This window comes from Hippoglossus stenolepis, chromosome 20, assembly GCF_022539355.2.
Source record: "Hippoglossus stenolepis isolate QCI-W04-F060 chromosome 20, HSTE1.2, whole genome shotgun sequence".
NCBI classification, from domain to species: domain Eukaryota; kingdom Metazoa; phylum Chordata; class Actinopteri; order Pleuronectiformes; family Pleuronectidae; genus Hippoglossus; species Hippoglossus stenolepis.
Window position 1 is genome coordinate 11,543,733 of NC_061502.1, and position 15,064 is coordinate 11,558,796.

Below are 15,064 nucleotides of genomic sequence, written 5' to 3' on the forward strand. Positions count from 1 at the left end.
ACATGGGAAAAGATTCTCTGGAAGAATAAGTTACATTATCTTAATCTCACTGGGAGTCCACCCAGAGAGCAACCACCCAGTTTGGTTGCATTTTACTGACTTGAAGAAGTAAATGGGGAAACTGGAGCTGCAGAGCCGTGAGCGTTTGTGGCCACATGAACTTGGAGTGGAAGTAAGTGACTTTTGCTGAAGGTTAAAAAGTCAATCATGCATGGGACACGGCTGCTCTTTTACCAGTAATGTGTGTTTGTTTGTACAGGGGCTGTCTGCAAAGCCATTAAAGCCCCCCACCCCCCCCGACCCCTGTTTTTAGACCATGTCGTGCCCTCTGGTCTTTGTGTCTCCATCATGGCTCATCTCTGATTGTTTGTGACAGGGAACAATAACGGGCACACAGAGACAGGGAATTCTCTCTGCCTACTTGTCAGTCCATATTAGCTCAAATCAATGCCCCACACACCACCTCCCACCTCCAGCCTCTTATCTGCGCGGCTGATTGCAGTCCAGCAGCGGACGTGACTTAAAAATGTCCAATACAACAACCTTGATAAAGGCTTTAAACAGTAACTACTCACTTTTAGTCATACTTTATAGGTCATTTATAAGCTATTGTTAATATTGTCCCTTGGTTTAGGGTGAGGAAGCACCAGGCCATATTTTATCTTTAATAATAATTTCTAATGTGTTTAACATAAGTCATCAATTTTGTAGCTCATAAAATCTTAAAGATTCAAGTGGTGTCATCACGTTTGCAGTATTAAAGTTAAAAACACATTAATAAGATGTAATGGTTCTACAGTCCAGCTATTTTTCAGACATTTTTAAATAGAAGCAATAATAAACTCATTACGGTCCAGGTGCTGTGCAGCTCTTTTCCACGAGGTCAAAGGTCAAGCTGAACATTGGAGTTGTATTCCCTTTGAATTAAAGGACGTAGCCGGGGTCATACTGGAGGACGAATAACACCTGGAAGGTGGTATCAAGATGTGTAATCCATTTCTCAGGTTTAGGCTTGATTTATGTGAACCATTTCATGAAAAATAAGAAAATAAAGAGATGTCTGCACATTAATATGCTCTGAAAATAAGAGTAATTGCTTTTCGCCTGGGAAAGCTGTTAAGCGACAATTCCAGAGAAGGAGAAGTTGAATTTATTACTCTGGTAGAAAAAAAGGGGCCTCTGCATGCGCCTGCAGGAAACAGGTGGGACTGGTGAGATTCAAGTAAGAGAAATTATGTTCGTATGGAACCAAAACATTATGAGAAAATAGTGTTTTAAATGGTATTTCAATACGGCAGACAAGACCAGTGGGTAAATTCATCATTCCCTAATTTGGAGTTAAGTGGTTTCACAGATCTATTACATTTGATTGTTTTTGTGTCTGATTCTTGTGGCTTTAGAAGGGCTCGCACAGGTTTTGCATGTTGTGTTTTTAATAACAATTATCATCAACAACTCAAACAAAAACAATATTTCTGCAAAAAAAAAAAAAAACATCACATAAATGTCACCTAAAGGCCAGATAACTCTGACGGGGTCAATGTCAAACGGCACAGGGATTCAGAATCACTCTCCTGACCCAGAGAACGAGGAGGTCTAAGTGTTCACCAAGCCACTGTCACGTTACTGCTTCGTTCCCCCGCCTGCTTCCTTCTGTTGTTCCATTTGGGCTTCACACTGTAAAATAGCACCAAAACAAACAGAGACGGAGCAGAGGGAATGAAAGAGTGCAGTGTTTTATGAACACGGGAGTCCTGACTGCACGTGCACATGCTTGTCAGCGGGTATGCGTGAAAGGTGACAGGTGATTGATTGGTAGAGATGTTCTGATATCCGTTTCCCCCTCACAGATTCCAATAACAAGCACCGATCTGATTCCAGCTTGACACATTGCCAAATTGCAGACATCTTAGCTAGCTCTGGCTAATGCGACACTACCTGTGGATGAACAGTTGAGTGAAACTAAAATACTTTAAAAACGTGTTATCGGATCGATATACATAGATTTGCACACTCGCCGATATCCAACTCTACATTTTGGTCGGTATCGGCGGCATTTGCGATGCTGGTATCGGAACATCTCTAGTGGTAGGATAGTATGATTGAAAATAGAAGAAATAAAACAGCTGTATTTTAAATTTCTTTAAATTTCCTGTTATTGCAGGAGAAAAGTGCTCTGATGTACTTTTCTGGGAACAGTCAACTTTTAATACAACATGATTTTCGTCCAACATAAACTTGATCAAATACAACAGGTCAAAAATAATTAGGTTATTTTTATGCACAAGACAAAAAAAAAATGCATCAGTACTCTGGGTTTAATATAAGTGTGTTTCCACCAATGGAGATACGTCAAATTTCATCCCAGTTAGTGAAAAAAATCACTATATGACAAGTTGCATAACAGACCAAAATCTGCTATTAATGTAAAATAAATCCCATTTAAAAAAAAAAAAAATTAAAAAAAAAACTGTTGCGTAAGACTTGTTCTTTTCCAGTATACTCTTTGATGTCCCAAAAATAATTTGAACCTGTTAGGGATGAAAACTTCCAGTGAATGGCAGTCAGTGAGCTCATGGCTTGTTTCCATGGTAGTTCTTCCCTTGCATACAGGTCCCCTCTTCTTCTCCTTCTCCTTCTTCTTCTTCTTCTCTTTCTTCTTCTTCTTCTACCCATTCTATTAGATGCACCAAAAAAAAAGGGCCATTGCTGCTGGCTGGCCAAAAAAAGAAAAGCTTGGCTCAACTTCTTTGTTCATTCACTTTCCATTGCAAATCCAACAGGCATTCTCTTTCGGCTCTCCTTTTCCCTGACCACAGCTATGGCTTTGGATACAGCAGCAAGTCTGTCCTTTCTCCTTTTGTGATTGAAGATAATGCCCACTGTTTGAAGGGAAGGGAGCTTAAGGCAAGTTCAAGGGAGGAATCCAGTCAGAAAGGACACTTCAACCGTTCAGCGGAGTGGCGTCTACATTTGTGACTATTAACAATGCTGCTCCAGGGCTAGACACACAAAAGCTTCTCTACTGAATGTGTAGACTTGAACTTTGTGGAACATTTGCTTGAGCTCTGAAGTAGAAAATATAGCACAGAGCAAGTCTCTTCCATTCATACAGGACTCTGTAATCTAGCTTTAAGAGGGTGCTGTGCATTTTCACAAACCTAGACAGAAATATTTTTTTGAGATCAAACCTTGATTGTCAGACTACGTTTGGTTTGGGTTGCACCTTTTAAGATTAAAATAACTACTCGTAACTAAGAACAGACTGAGGGGGTGGGGAAAAAAATACCAAACAAGGAAAGGATGAGCCCCAGTTTTACTAAAATCTGTATCCTTAGAAGAAAAAAAAAAAGTGTGACCTTCCAGATCTAAGCCACGAGTCCACAGGGTCAGTTTAAGTATTTGTCACAGCTAAGAGTTCAAAAGAGCACATGGGTTTGGTCAGTACCGAGCAGAAATCGTGCCACTCTACCTCGCCGTTCAGTGTCTTCTCAGCTACACTTGCAAGACTTGACAATCATGTTGGAGAGCTGCTCCACTTTCGGGGTCCGTCCAGAGTAGTAGAGTATAGTGAGAGGTTCCAGGTCTTGAGGAACACAGCAGGGGGCAGCCGATGCCTCCGGATTCAGGGTGTTGTACAGGCTCAGCAGCTATAGGAAAGTACACAGGAGGGAGGAAATCTTACTTTCAAGTAGTACTTGCAGTTGTACTGCAACTGGGTAAGTTTTAATATCGTTAGTATTTATTGAGTGAAGGAATTTACTGCCAAGTTCATTGTAATAGGCTTTATGACTGAAATATATATAAATACATTGAAGAATTCATATGAGGCTTTTCTTGATGACTCAAATCCCCGTTCGGCCTTTTCTGTGTGGAGTGTGCATGTTCTCCCTGTGTCTGCATGTGGCTTCCACCCACAGTCTTTTTTTTATTTTTTCCACAGTTTCTAGAACATTAAGGTGTTGTAGCTCAGCCGTACAGTCCATGTGTGAGCTCAGGAACCAAAACATGAAGCTGAAAAAGACTATAAGTTATTCTCATTACCAATGTCAACATTAAACCTCACAGTGTCAACAGTTTTCAAATGGACTATTTCTTCAGAACAAAGTATTCCAAAGAAAACTGTTCACATGAAGGTCTGGGAAGGGAAGTTACAAATATATATATTTATTGCTAATCTTTTGAAGATGCTCTGTCTTTTATGTTTTTTTAGATTGACCACATTTTGGAATGTGTCTCATTATCCTTTTGATCTGTTCATTCTTTTCTTTTGTTAAGTAATTCACGCTTGTCAGTGCTACCATGGCTGTTTACAACTAAAAATAAGTGAGAAAATAGGCTTTTGTTTTGTTCTTTCCTCACAAACTGTCTTGTTTGAAATTGCTGGGGAGTCCTCCTTACCGAGCTGTGTGTCGTATCTGAGCTCCTCAGGTAAGGGCAGGGCCCAGAGCAGTAGTTGGCATCGTAGCCACTGGGCTCATGGATCCACTTCCAGTCCAAGTCACGTCGGAAATCGATGTGGAGTTTGCGAACACAGCAGCTCTCCTCCGTGTTTCTGTGATGAGGAATAGACAACAACAGCAAAACCAGTCTCTATGTTAACTTTGCTGATAATGCATTAGGAGATACATATTGTTGAAGCATATATTTAGGCTTTTACTATATGCATATAATCTCTTGCACCTTTTCACAAGTAATGGCTTTTTGCTTAGTGCTAAGGCTAATTCATGTATCCCTTACGAGAAACAGTAGTTTGTGTCCAGTGCTCTCTTGCGTCGGCGAGTGTACTGAGTGTCCAAGCGGTGGGGCGGGATCATCATGAGGATGAGGTGAGGCAGGTACTGTTCCTTTTTCTTCTTCAGCTGGTCCAGATCCAAGCGACTTTGCTCCTCATCTACGCCTTAATTATAGACATGATCAAGGAGGTTACTTTCTTAATTTCCCTTAATCAGGGTGTAAAATGATGTATTCAAATGACAGTCTCAGTTGTATGAAACAGCCATTTCTTTTATTTTACATATCACAGAATGGAAATGCTAAGAAGAAGATAGGAAATAAGAGACACTATATTTTTTAAATATAAATTTAATTTGTCCCTGTACCAACTTTTTGTTTTATAATTTTAAGGGAGACCAAGCAACCCAACCCCCAGCTTCTTAACTGATAGAAAGATGGCAAGGAGACATTAACATTTACAGATATTGGATCAGAAGAGCAACTAACACCTGGCATAAAAAAATATATGACAAAACATTTTTGAAGCCCACCTCTGAACTTCACCTCCAGCACCTCGTGCTCATTGTCAATGATGTCCCCATTTGGGTTGAAGGTGTGGCAGGGGCAGTGCACACTGATTTCCAGGCCTAGATTACTTCCTGATGGAAAACAAGCACAGAAAGGAGGGTTGTCAAAGTTAGTTTATTTTTGTCACATTAAATTCAAAGTCAAACTTTGGACGATCATTAGGACTCATGATTGTTTTTTGCAAAAACATATGTCAGTGACCTCGGCCTCACCTCTGTTCATCAGCCACTCCCGCACTGTTTCAGTCACATCGAAGGAGACCCATTCTGGAGTACCCTTGGTCAGCACATTCTTGGCTGCGATGTAGCGTTGTTTTCTGATGTGTTCATTTGGCCTCACAATCTGCAGGACAATAATAACCCGTCACTCTGTAAAGTTTTCTCTCAACACTGAAACCGCTTCAACAAAAAATAACATGCAGAATAGAGCAGACAAAGTTAGTGGCACACGATGAAGCTGTTGCTTGACAAACTAAAGTCTTCTTTTAATTATCCATAACACTTTTGATCTTGAATCAGCGTATGGGCTAAGATAATGCATGGGGAAATGGAGAGAAACATAACAATAAATTAAATAATAAAATTTGAGGAAGAAGCTACAGCTATGCTTTGTGAGACTGCAAAATGGCACCTCCATGTCATATTGGAGTTACCATAATTACCGGTTTCCCACTTGTAAATAGCATTTATGTCAGCATCCAAGTCGTAATTACAATTGGGGAAGTAGAATTTTTCTGAAATCTGGAATATGTCCCCTTTGGTGGTAAAGAGTGTCGATGTGGCTGCAAAAGCAAGCAAACGTGGATGTCTGCACTCAGCCAACATCCATTGTTAAAGGTAATAGAAGGTGGATCACTTCCTTCATTTAAAAAGCACACTGTTTTTAACCCTGACATTTCAGACCAAAGCCATAAAACAATCATCACTTGACGTTTTTTACAATTACCTTCATGTCTAGTAGCTAATGCTTTTCGGTAAACAAGTTTCTTGCAGGTGTCATGGGTTGTCAGAAAGGTGAGAATCGTTCCCGCCCTCCTCCCATATCACATGAATGTTCAGGCACAGCGATCACCTTGAGCCAGATGCTAACCTCAAGTGTTTGCCTGGTGGTGCTAAAGACAGAGTCACTGGATTACTGACTCAGCACTTTATTTCTGTCTCACGTTTTTCACCAGCAAGTTAGTTGCTCGCCTTGTCTGGAAAAGGTCTTGCTCAGGTAGGACAGTTATTTTATCAAACAGGAACCGTCTAACGGTGAAAATAAAGTTATTATTTATTAGTGCTAATCAGCCATGTGTCTTCTCAGACCAAATCAAAAATCTAAAGGCTTAAAAAAAAGTTGTGCAAAGCTGCAGAGTTGAGTTCTTAGTCTCTTTGAGTTTCCCCACTGCAAACTGTTGGTTTCACACTACCCACAGTTTTATATATATTCTAAATATAAAACCTTTGTATAGTTCATAACTTTTGCTTGAAAAGAAACTTAACTGTTGTATGTATTCAGTGGGAACATCTATAAAAGCAAACTACCAGTTTACTTTAAATTCAACAATGTGCATTCAGTCTTTCAATATGTTTGGATGAAAAGTGAATTGGACCAGTCGTGAAATGCAACATGTACTTATGTATTTGATGTACTTGTATATGTTGCTGCCAATACTTACTTTACTGCTTTAAATGCAGGATTTGAACTTGCTCATTGTGGTACTGCTGCTTTTTCAAAGATCTAAACACTTATTCCATCACTAAGTATCAAGCTTCTCTCTTGTTCTCCCCTCTGTTTTGAAATTGGCCATAAAATAAATTTCAATTTATTTTCAACTCTTTAGTAGAAAAGCACCTTCGGCCTGCTGCTCCCCTGCATGACTAACACATTAAGATCTTCTGCAAACACCCACTTGCTTGATACCAAGCGATGATCTAAGAGCTCTGCTTTTGTTGTGGTTATGTTGGTGAGGATTAAAGTAGATCCGATTACAGTCATATGTCAGATTTCTCTTCTTGCATCACATGCAGTAACAGAAACCGATATTCGGATTCAGTGATTACAACATCAATATTCGTTGCCAGAAAGTTATTCGATACAACTCGTGACTAGAGTATCGTGGTATTTTCATTCCTTTTCATTTTAATAGCAATCTTTGTATTGGATCTGTAAAGCCAAGGACGGAATACCAAGGTCTAGATGACGTTTACTACAACTCAGAGAAGCGGTTGCATCATTCCATCACTTAGCAGACCAGAGCCCCCTTTTTAACAGCTTAATTAAGTTTGCATACCCTCTTGAGGACTGAAGGGTAAAAACCTCTACAGAACCAAAATGGGGACCATAATAGATCTGGCCTGTCAGTGCTGCACTAACAGTAACTCTGTTCCAGCTCTGCAAACACTCTGCAGGCCTGCTGAGCTTTTTGGCTTTTGGCCTGGCTGTTACCCACGCCTGCAATCACAATCTGGTTGTCGTTGGCTCGCTTTGTCAATTAGGGCCTGAAATAATGTGGTGGAGAACAAGTAACCAGCTTATGTAATATGTATTCTTGACAGACTAGAATCTAATAACGTTTTTGCATACAAAGATTACATGACTTGACAGTGAGCTTTTTACGTTTGATCTTTGCAGGAGGACGAGGAAACTGTATCTTTACACACCTGGTAGAGCTCAATCCGCTGTTCATTCCTCTTGGCGCTGGAGTTTGGCATCCTCAGAGCTCGAAACTCCGCTCGAAAGAGGTTGGTTGAGTTCCTTTCCATGGCGGAGACGTTGAAGCGGAAAACCTTAGAGGTGATGCCTTTTAGGCAATAGAGCACATCGTCTGGAACAGAGAGAGTCAAATAAAAGTTTAGTGCGAGAACAGGCTTAAAAAGTCTTATCAGGATCTGAAGCAAAACCAGCAGCACATGTCCAGACAACGGTAACATCACCTCTGGACAAACGTGATCTCAGATACTCACTGTGTGATCTCTGTCGTGAGTGTTTCAGAGATGAAATGAAACGTTTCTTAGGCCTTTTTTGCAGCAGACATTTTGATTTACCATAAACCAGGAACGGAACCTGAAGCAGCTAAATGGAATTCAGACCTTGTTAATTCTATTCTTTAAATCAGTGTTTTTCATACTGTGACACGTCAAAATGTCTTCTGCGAAAAAATTGTTAGTGAAAAATCTATATATTTGATATTTCCTCATCTGATGTGGGGCAGCATTAACCAATCAACAGTCATCTATTAATTATTATTAATATTGATAAGATAAGATTTTTGTAATTCAGATTGTTCACCTTGTTAAAAAACCTTGTTAAAAAATAATGACTGGACACAAACAAGGTGTTTCCTCCATAAATAATAATAATATATCAATATAGATATAGATATAGATATATATAATAGATTTGTGACATGTTTCCAAAACTTTGAATTAATGTTTAAAAAGTATGAGGATGCAACTAATAATTGTTTTAAGTCTTCCAGTTATTTTCTCTAGTAAGCAACTTATTTTATTAGTGAACGATGGTTCAATGCTTGTTTCATCTGGACAACACCTCAAAAAATGTATCATTATTTTTAGAATTTGACCTCTTTTACCATTGAATGTGACAAAGAGGAACTTCAAAAATTCACAGTTAACAAGCTGAAACGTCTGAATTTGAAGTCGTGTTGCTTAAAAAAAATTACTTGAACAATTTATCAGTTACTTGAACATTTTTATCTCAATCTACAACAGTTGTTGCCTGTCTCAGTCACAACACAGTTTATACGTTTTATAGTAATAAATTATAAAATTTAAAGTTGAAAACATATAAAAATGCGTCTCTGGCTGTGTGGCCTAGTGAGGGAGGAACAGTTTGGAGGAAGTGTGTTTTTGGTTCAAACTGTCATCCACTTGATAACAGAGAAACGTCATTGTGCTCCGAGAAGCTACAGCTCTACTAACTGATAACACAAAGTGAGTTGGCAGTGGATGTAACAATTTGGAATTCTACATGGCAATAGAGTGTGTAATTTATTTTTCTGACGCACCATATTGCTTCAATTTGTGTGGAAATAAAGTCCAACATGAGTTTGAAAATACGTGTATAGATTTCCATATATACTGGAATACTCATAAACCCATTCACACCTACAATAGAAAACTTGGGTTTACTGGCTCTTTAGTGGCTGGCACTTTGTTTATCAGCCCACAGGGAAATGATTAGTGTTGCTGCCTTCCTTATCAAAATTCCTCAGTGCTTTTCCAACACTTTTTGTCTATATTTGGTGGAAGTGAACAAAGTTGTAATTGAAATGCCCGTATTCTTCAGCTCAGGATGACCTAACCTTCCTGGTGTCTGCGTATCAAAAACCCTATCCCCAGGCCCACTGACAACTTGTTGGACTCGAACGCCCTCCGACTCCGATGACTTCTCCACAATCCGACGTCAGTCATTGACATATGCCAGATTGTATGCGTACCATGCTATAAAAGGAAATCTTTCCAATGTTTGCCGTCCGCTCTCTCAATGAAGTAATTTGCCAGTCCTCCGTCAGCGTTCTGCTTCATTTGCACCTGTCGCTGATTTGCGGTGGTTCGTAGCGCTGCCTCGGACCCACCAAAGGTCAACAGTTTACCTTCAGAAGCCTTCACAAGGAGAGTGTGTGTTCGCCCACATTAACCGAGGAAGAGAGTGAAATCACTGGCTCCGAGTCAAACATTGATTCCACGAAGTCAGCGGTCTCGTTCTGGTATAGCGAAAAGGGGCAACACCCTAAGGTGGCTGTGTCCACATAACCACTAGCATCACTCTCAGTCTGCTGTTTCGACCTGATTGTAGGGGAACAGTTTGAAAACTTCTTATTTTCACACATTCAGCTGTTAGACATGTTCTCACCTCATGTAAATACTCTGGTTTCGGCGAGGGGTATCACGAGGGTACGGTGAGGAGGCAGGAAACATCATCAACACGCCCTCTTGCTCGCTGTCAATTCTCCGTACTGTGACGTTACACAGACCTTTAACTTGGTAGCTGGCAGAGTTGTGTTTAATGTCCAGTCGGAAAGGTTCAGGGTCACAGTGCATGTGTGACAGCCGTTTTTTAACGTTCAATTAATCAAAGCCCTCTAGTGGCTGTGGTAGTTATGACAGGAGGCAAAGATAAGGCAGCTTCACATCAGAATTCAACAATTCAACAGACAGTGGATCCGTCTTTTAAAGCATCTCTCTCTCTCGCCCTTAAGTGTTCATTACTGTTGACAAGGAAAGCTTTTCTAACCTCATCAGATTTTTCCGTAACTCTAACCAATCATTAACCACAGCATCATCCCATCCTAAAATAGATATATTTTTGATTTGTAAGGAATTTTAGACAAAGATCCTGCTGATTTGGGGTCTGAGATCAGGAAATGCTAGATGTGTCATAATAAAGGGAATAGACCATCAATGTCTTTTGTTGTTTTACCCTCTGGAGTCTGCAGTGATTCCATATTTTGTCGTGTTTTTGGGTCCAGTGTGTTTATATACTATGACAAAGGAGATTTTTTTTCCCCAGGTACTATGGGTTATGCTATGGTGAAAAATAAGATACCAGACATTGGCATGGTAAACATTTTTAAACGTGGTATGTAAAGGCAAAATCAAAAGCATTCAATAAATGGCTAAAAGCCCAGAACCCCTCGAGGTCAATTTGGAGGACTTGCTGGAGAGCTTTGGATTATATAACTTCCCTGATTTAACCACAAACATGATAAAGATACAAAATATTCAGAAAGTCCAATATATTCACGATATATTTTGTTAATCTGTTGGCAGATTACGTCTCTTTTCAACTGACAGAATCAGGAGGCGTCCTGGCCAGAGCAGAGTGAAAGCTCAGCACGATAAATCTGAAGAAGTGTTTTTCTTTATCTTGCCTGCTTCAGCATATGAAAATCACATTAACCAGCCTCAGTGAGCAGACTCAGTGTGTATTTGTGGATCTACTGTACACGCTTTTGACAGAATACATATTTCCTGGTATGAGATCACACTGGACGTATTAAAAATCTGCCAATAGGACAGTTATAAGGTCGTCGGAGCAAAAATGGGAGTCCAGATGATGACTGGTTCGCACATTGAGGTACTTATGTGGCAGTTCAGCTCTGTTACAAAGTATTTCTGCCATTTCCCCCATTTGTTATTCAATCGCATATAAGATTACACTAAAAGAAACAGTGACCATTACCCACTATACATGTAAATCTGTCTGAAGCCCATCTGTGACTCCAAATATACAACCACCACGCAGACTTGAGTCACCTACTGCCCGCCGCTCTCAGTCAAAAAACATTTTGTGCGATTCGAAACAGAACATCGCTGAGGGAAAAATAGGTCTTTTTTGAAAACACCTGTTGATTTCAAAGGGACTGTGATGCAATGGTCTTGGCTTTGCTCTAGACCATGAGGCCCTCTCCGGCTTTCACACACGCACAGCATTTATCCTATTCTACTTTCTTGGTAATCCAGCCTCAGTCGGACCACATGCTGCATGAATCTCCCTCAAGTACTGACACATGTCCCTCTCAGCTCACGTTTTTTCGTCCTCATCTTCATAGCTTTTAATTCTATAGAGAAAACGGTGGTGCAGAGGATAAGTTTAGCACAAATAAAGAATGTGAGTAGGTCTTATCTGAGGTTTTTAATAAGTATTCTTAAAAGAAATAAAGAGGGTCAAGCAGATTATTAACCAAGCAGATAAATATAGCCGAATTCTAAATATGAGCAATAAAATGTTGGCACTCCGGGATCATTCAGGTTCAAGGGGATGGATGGAGGCTCAGTTTCACAGTCGATTTAGCAGAGTTAAACCTGAGGACTGCAGTTAGTGATCTCACGCTCTCAGGCCACCCGTGTGCAGGCCAGGACAGGCAGATACAGCGCTGTCTCAATGGGGACGTGGGTGGTAATGATGTGTCTGTGTTCACAAGGGCTTCATGGGTCCCCACTCCTCCTGGGGAGAGAGGGATCCCCTATCCTGGCTAACCGGGGAGGTCCTTCCATCATCTAACTTTCCCTGTCCACCTCTGTTAACTTTTCCTATGCTTCTTCTCCTACAGGCATCCCCCTCTGCCTGCCTGGGCAGATGTCCCTCTCATTTGGGCCTGCCTGGAAAGGAAATGGGAACATCTGGGGAGAGGGACAGGATCCATGGAGGAAAAAAAAAAAAACAAGAGGAGGAAGAGAAGAGTCAAGAGTAGGAGGAGAGTGACTTTCCTGGAACACTGGTACAAGGTTAAAACAGGTTGGTGAGCGTCACAGGAGCGAAGCACATCCTTCAAGTGCTCAAGTTCATTGGTTCTGACACATCAGCATTTTTGAAAATGATGTAAGTGCAGAGTTTTGGGAAGATTGATTTCACATTCATCTGCTGGAGGAGGAAAGTGTGTCTGTGCTGTGTGAGACATTTTGTATCCATCAGTCAAACTTAAGATTTAAGAATATTTGCATATTGATAGATTCATGGGAAAAGTAGGTGTCATTTTATATTTTTTAGCAACTGATTTTTTTTTCCAGGAAAGCCCATCTCAGACACATTATAATTCAAAGCGTTTTTTATACGTTTTAAAACTTGTCTAAAGTGAGTTACTTCATGACATAGAAGTGCAGTTTGAGATTGATGCGCCTACCAGCCTCTTCAATCGGTGCGTAATTACGCACAGTGGACGCCTTCATTGCCGACACTTAAACCACAAAGTGACAGAAACTTTACTGCCTTAATAGCTGTAGTACTTACTACTCTCTGGCGGTCCGTAGACCATGTTGAATTTGTATATCTCTTTGGCATAGTACTCTGTCTCGGTGTTGTCCTGACCGCAACTCTGCTGCCGGTCCCTCCCGAGCTCCTCCAGTAGCTCCTTGGTGCTGTTATACAACGCCTGGATCTGATAAGGGACTTTATTCGGTCCGAGGGAGTGCGGAGGACTCGTCAGCCGCAGTTTGCTCAGGATCTGACCCCGTATCGCCTCGACCCTCTTCCTCTTCACATGGTCAATATCCACGGTGGCACAAGTCGACAGGGACGAGCTCAAAGTTGCGCAGTTGAGGAGGAGGACAAACAGTAAAGCCTTGCCCAGATGCATCTCTCTCTCTGCATTTGGTTCCGTTTGGTAGAAATGTGCAGCTTCACAGTCCTCAAGTCAAACCTGGTGAACCCCTGCTGCTGTTGTTTTTTCTTCTTTTTAACTTCCTGTGGAGCTGAGGATGAAAAACTCCTCACTTCATTCGCTCTCGTCAGCCCCCGTTGTTATCAGCAGAAATCCAAGCGTGTGCGCGCCCATCAAACCAAAGCAAAGTCCCGAGCAGAGGAAACTCTCCCACATGAGTGAAATTTATCCGGCGCAAAAATCACTAGAGGCACAAACACACTTTTCTTTTGCATTCTTGTGCGCAAATCCGGTAGCTTGGCACGGTTCGGCTCTTCTCTTCTCTTCTCATCAAGGCTCTGTGCGTCTGTGTGATTGTCTGTGAGGAGGCAGCGCGCAGGATGGAAGGTTTAAAGAGTTGTGTGAGACTTTGAGCGCTCGGTGTGTCCTCGCATGTGTTTTATACCAGTATAGTTTCTGACGTTTGGTGGAGGAGGGACCGCAGGAGAGCTCAGATCACAACAGTGCGCACCGAGACGCACCAGACACCAGCTCTGACTAATACACAACACACATGTGCCAGAGACCACTGTTTGTTTTTCTGTTCGTGTTCTTTTATATGAAGTTGGAAAGTTATAGATTCAATATTCTGGGTTGTATTCCCCTTATTATGAAGGTGTCAGAAGTATACAGATTTGGGCCTATGGTTCTTTTTTGGTGTTTTGCATCTATTTTTATAATAGTAGAGTGAATATATATATATATATATATATATTATGATGGTCTCAGTTCTCTCTGGTTCTCCACCGTCCTCTTGGTTTGTTCATGGCCTGGGTCGTCCTCCCTCCAGTGGCAAGTTGTGGTACTTGCAGCCCTCCACTCAATCTGACAGGATCTGGGTTGAAGAAAATCTCCTTTTTCCTCCAAGAAATTGCTCTGTTTAGAGTCTCGAAACATTTTCTTTTAAATAACCATATGCTGTTAATATAATTGTTATCTCTAATATATAAAAACTCAACTTATCCTTCTGACTCGAGGACATTTTACTGTAGACCAACACAACAGTCAGTCTAAGCCAATTAAAATATTGAGCATATCTGAATCAAATGTTGCTCAAGTTTATTTTTGCTTTATTTAACTGAAATCTCAAAATTCCCTTCTTGTAAAAAATGAGTATTTCTCTGAAGACATTTTATATCTGCTGTAAAAATGACGGTCAAATGGTTTGTAGATTTTACTCGTAAAAATTCCATAAATGTAAATTGTGCTAATTCACAGTTGGGCCCTTTGTCTCCCCTCCTTCAGCTGCATGGAGCCTTCTCATAAAGTCCCCCCACACAATACGGGACAAATCCTGTTGTCAGAGGCCACTCTCAAATTACACAAATCCTTTCAGACTTCACATTCTGGTGACATAATTGCATTAGTGTTCAAAAGGACCAACGTTTCCTCGTCCGTCCAGGCAGATTTTTTCCCATGCCCTCTGCAAGCCGCCGTCCGCATAAAATTCATTTTTCTGCACTGATGTCTTGAGGTTTATTTGCAGCCCCTCAAGTTATTTTATCTTTTTCCCCTCCGCAGTCTGTTTTATCTCTATTCATAGAGCTTATCCACATTTCTCAGTCCTATTTTAGGTCAAAGCTCACTCAACCACCGGAGGCCCCCGTACCCAAA

At 40.8% G+C, this 15,064-nt stretch overlaps 1 protein-coding gene across 2 annotated transcripts; it reads right to left on the minus strand.

Moving 5' to 3' along the window:
* Window positions 1-1,415: 1,415 nt before the first annotated feature.
* LOC118099356 (transforming growth factor beta-3 proprotein) lies at window positions 1,416-13,842 on the minus strand. 2 transcript variants are annotated; one of them, XM_035143879.2, is made up of 7 exons: window positions 13,042-13,842; window positions 7,950-8,113; window positions 5,517-5,646; window positions 5,268-5,375; window positions 4,741-4,894; window positions 4,402-4,555; window positions 1,416-3,650 (listed from the first exon to the last, which is right to left on the minus strand). In XM_035143879.2, the coding sequence occupies exons 1-7, from the start codon at window positions 13,385-13,387 to the stop codon at window positions 3,492-3,494; spliced, it is 1,215 nt and encodes a 404-aa protein (XP_034999770.1). In that variant the 5' UTR covers window positions 13,388-13,842; the 3' UTR covers window positions 1,416-3,491. The 2 variants fall into 2 exon arrangements, with proteins under 2 accessions (XP_034999770.1, XP_034999768.1); XM_035143877.2 differs by having other exon boundaries at window positions 4,741-4,900.
* Window positions 13,843-15,064: the final 1,222 nt, after the last annotated feature.

Bases quoted from the DNA above. Each gene is read 5' to 3' on its own strand.
- LOC118099356 (XM_035143877.2), bottom strand. From the start codon at position 13,387: ATGCATCTGGGCAAGGCTTTACTGTTTGTCCTCCTCCTCAACTGCGCA. The intron at 4,901-5,267 runs GTGGGCTTCAAA...TCTATAATTAAG, and splicing joins GCTGGAGGTGAAGTTCAGAG to GCGTAGATGAGGAGCAAAGT. The intron at 3,651-4,401 runs GTAAGGAGGACT...ACTTTCCTATAG, and splicing joins CAGATACGACACACAGCTCG to CTGCTGAGCCTGTACAACAC.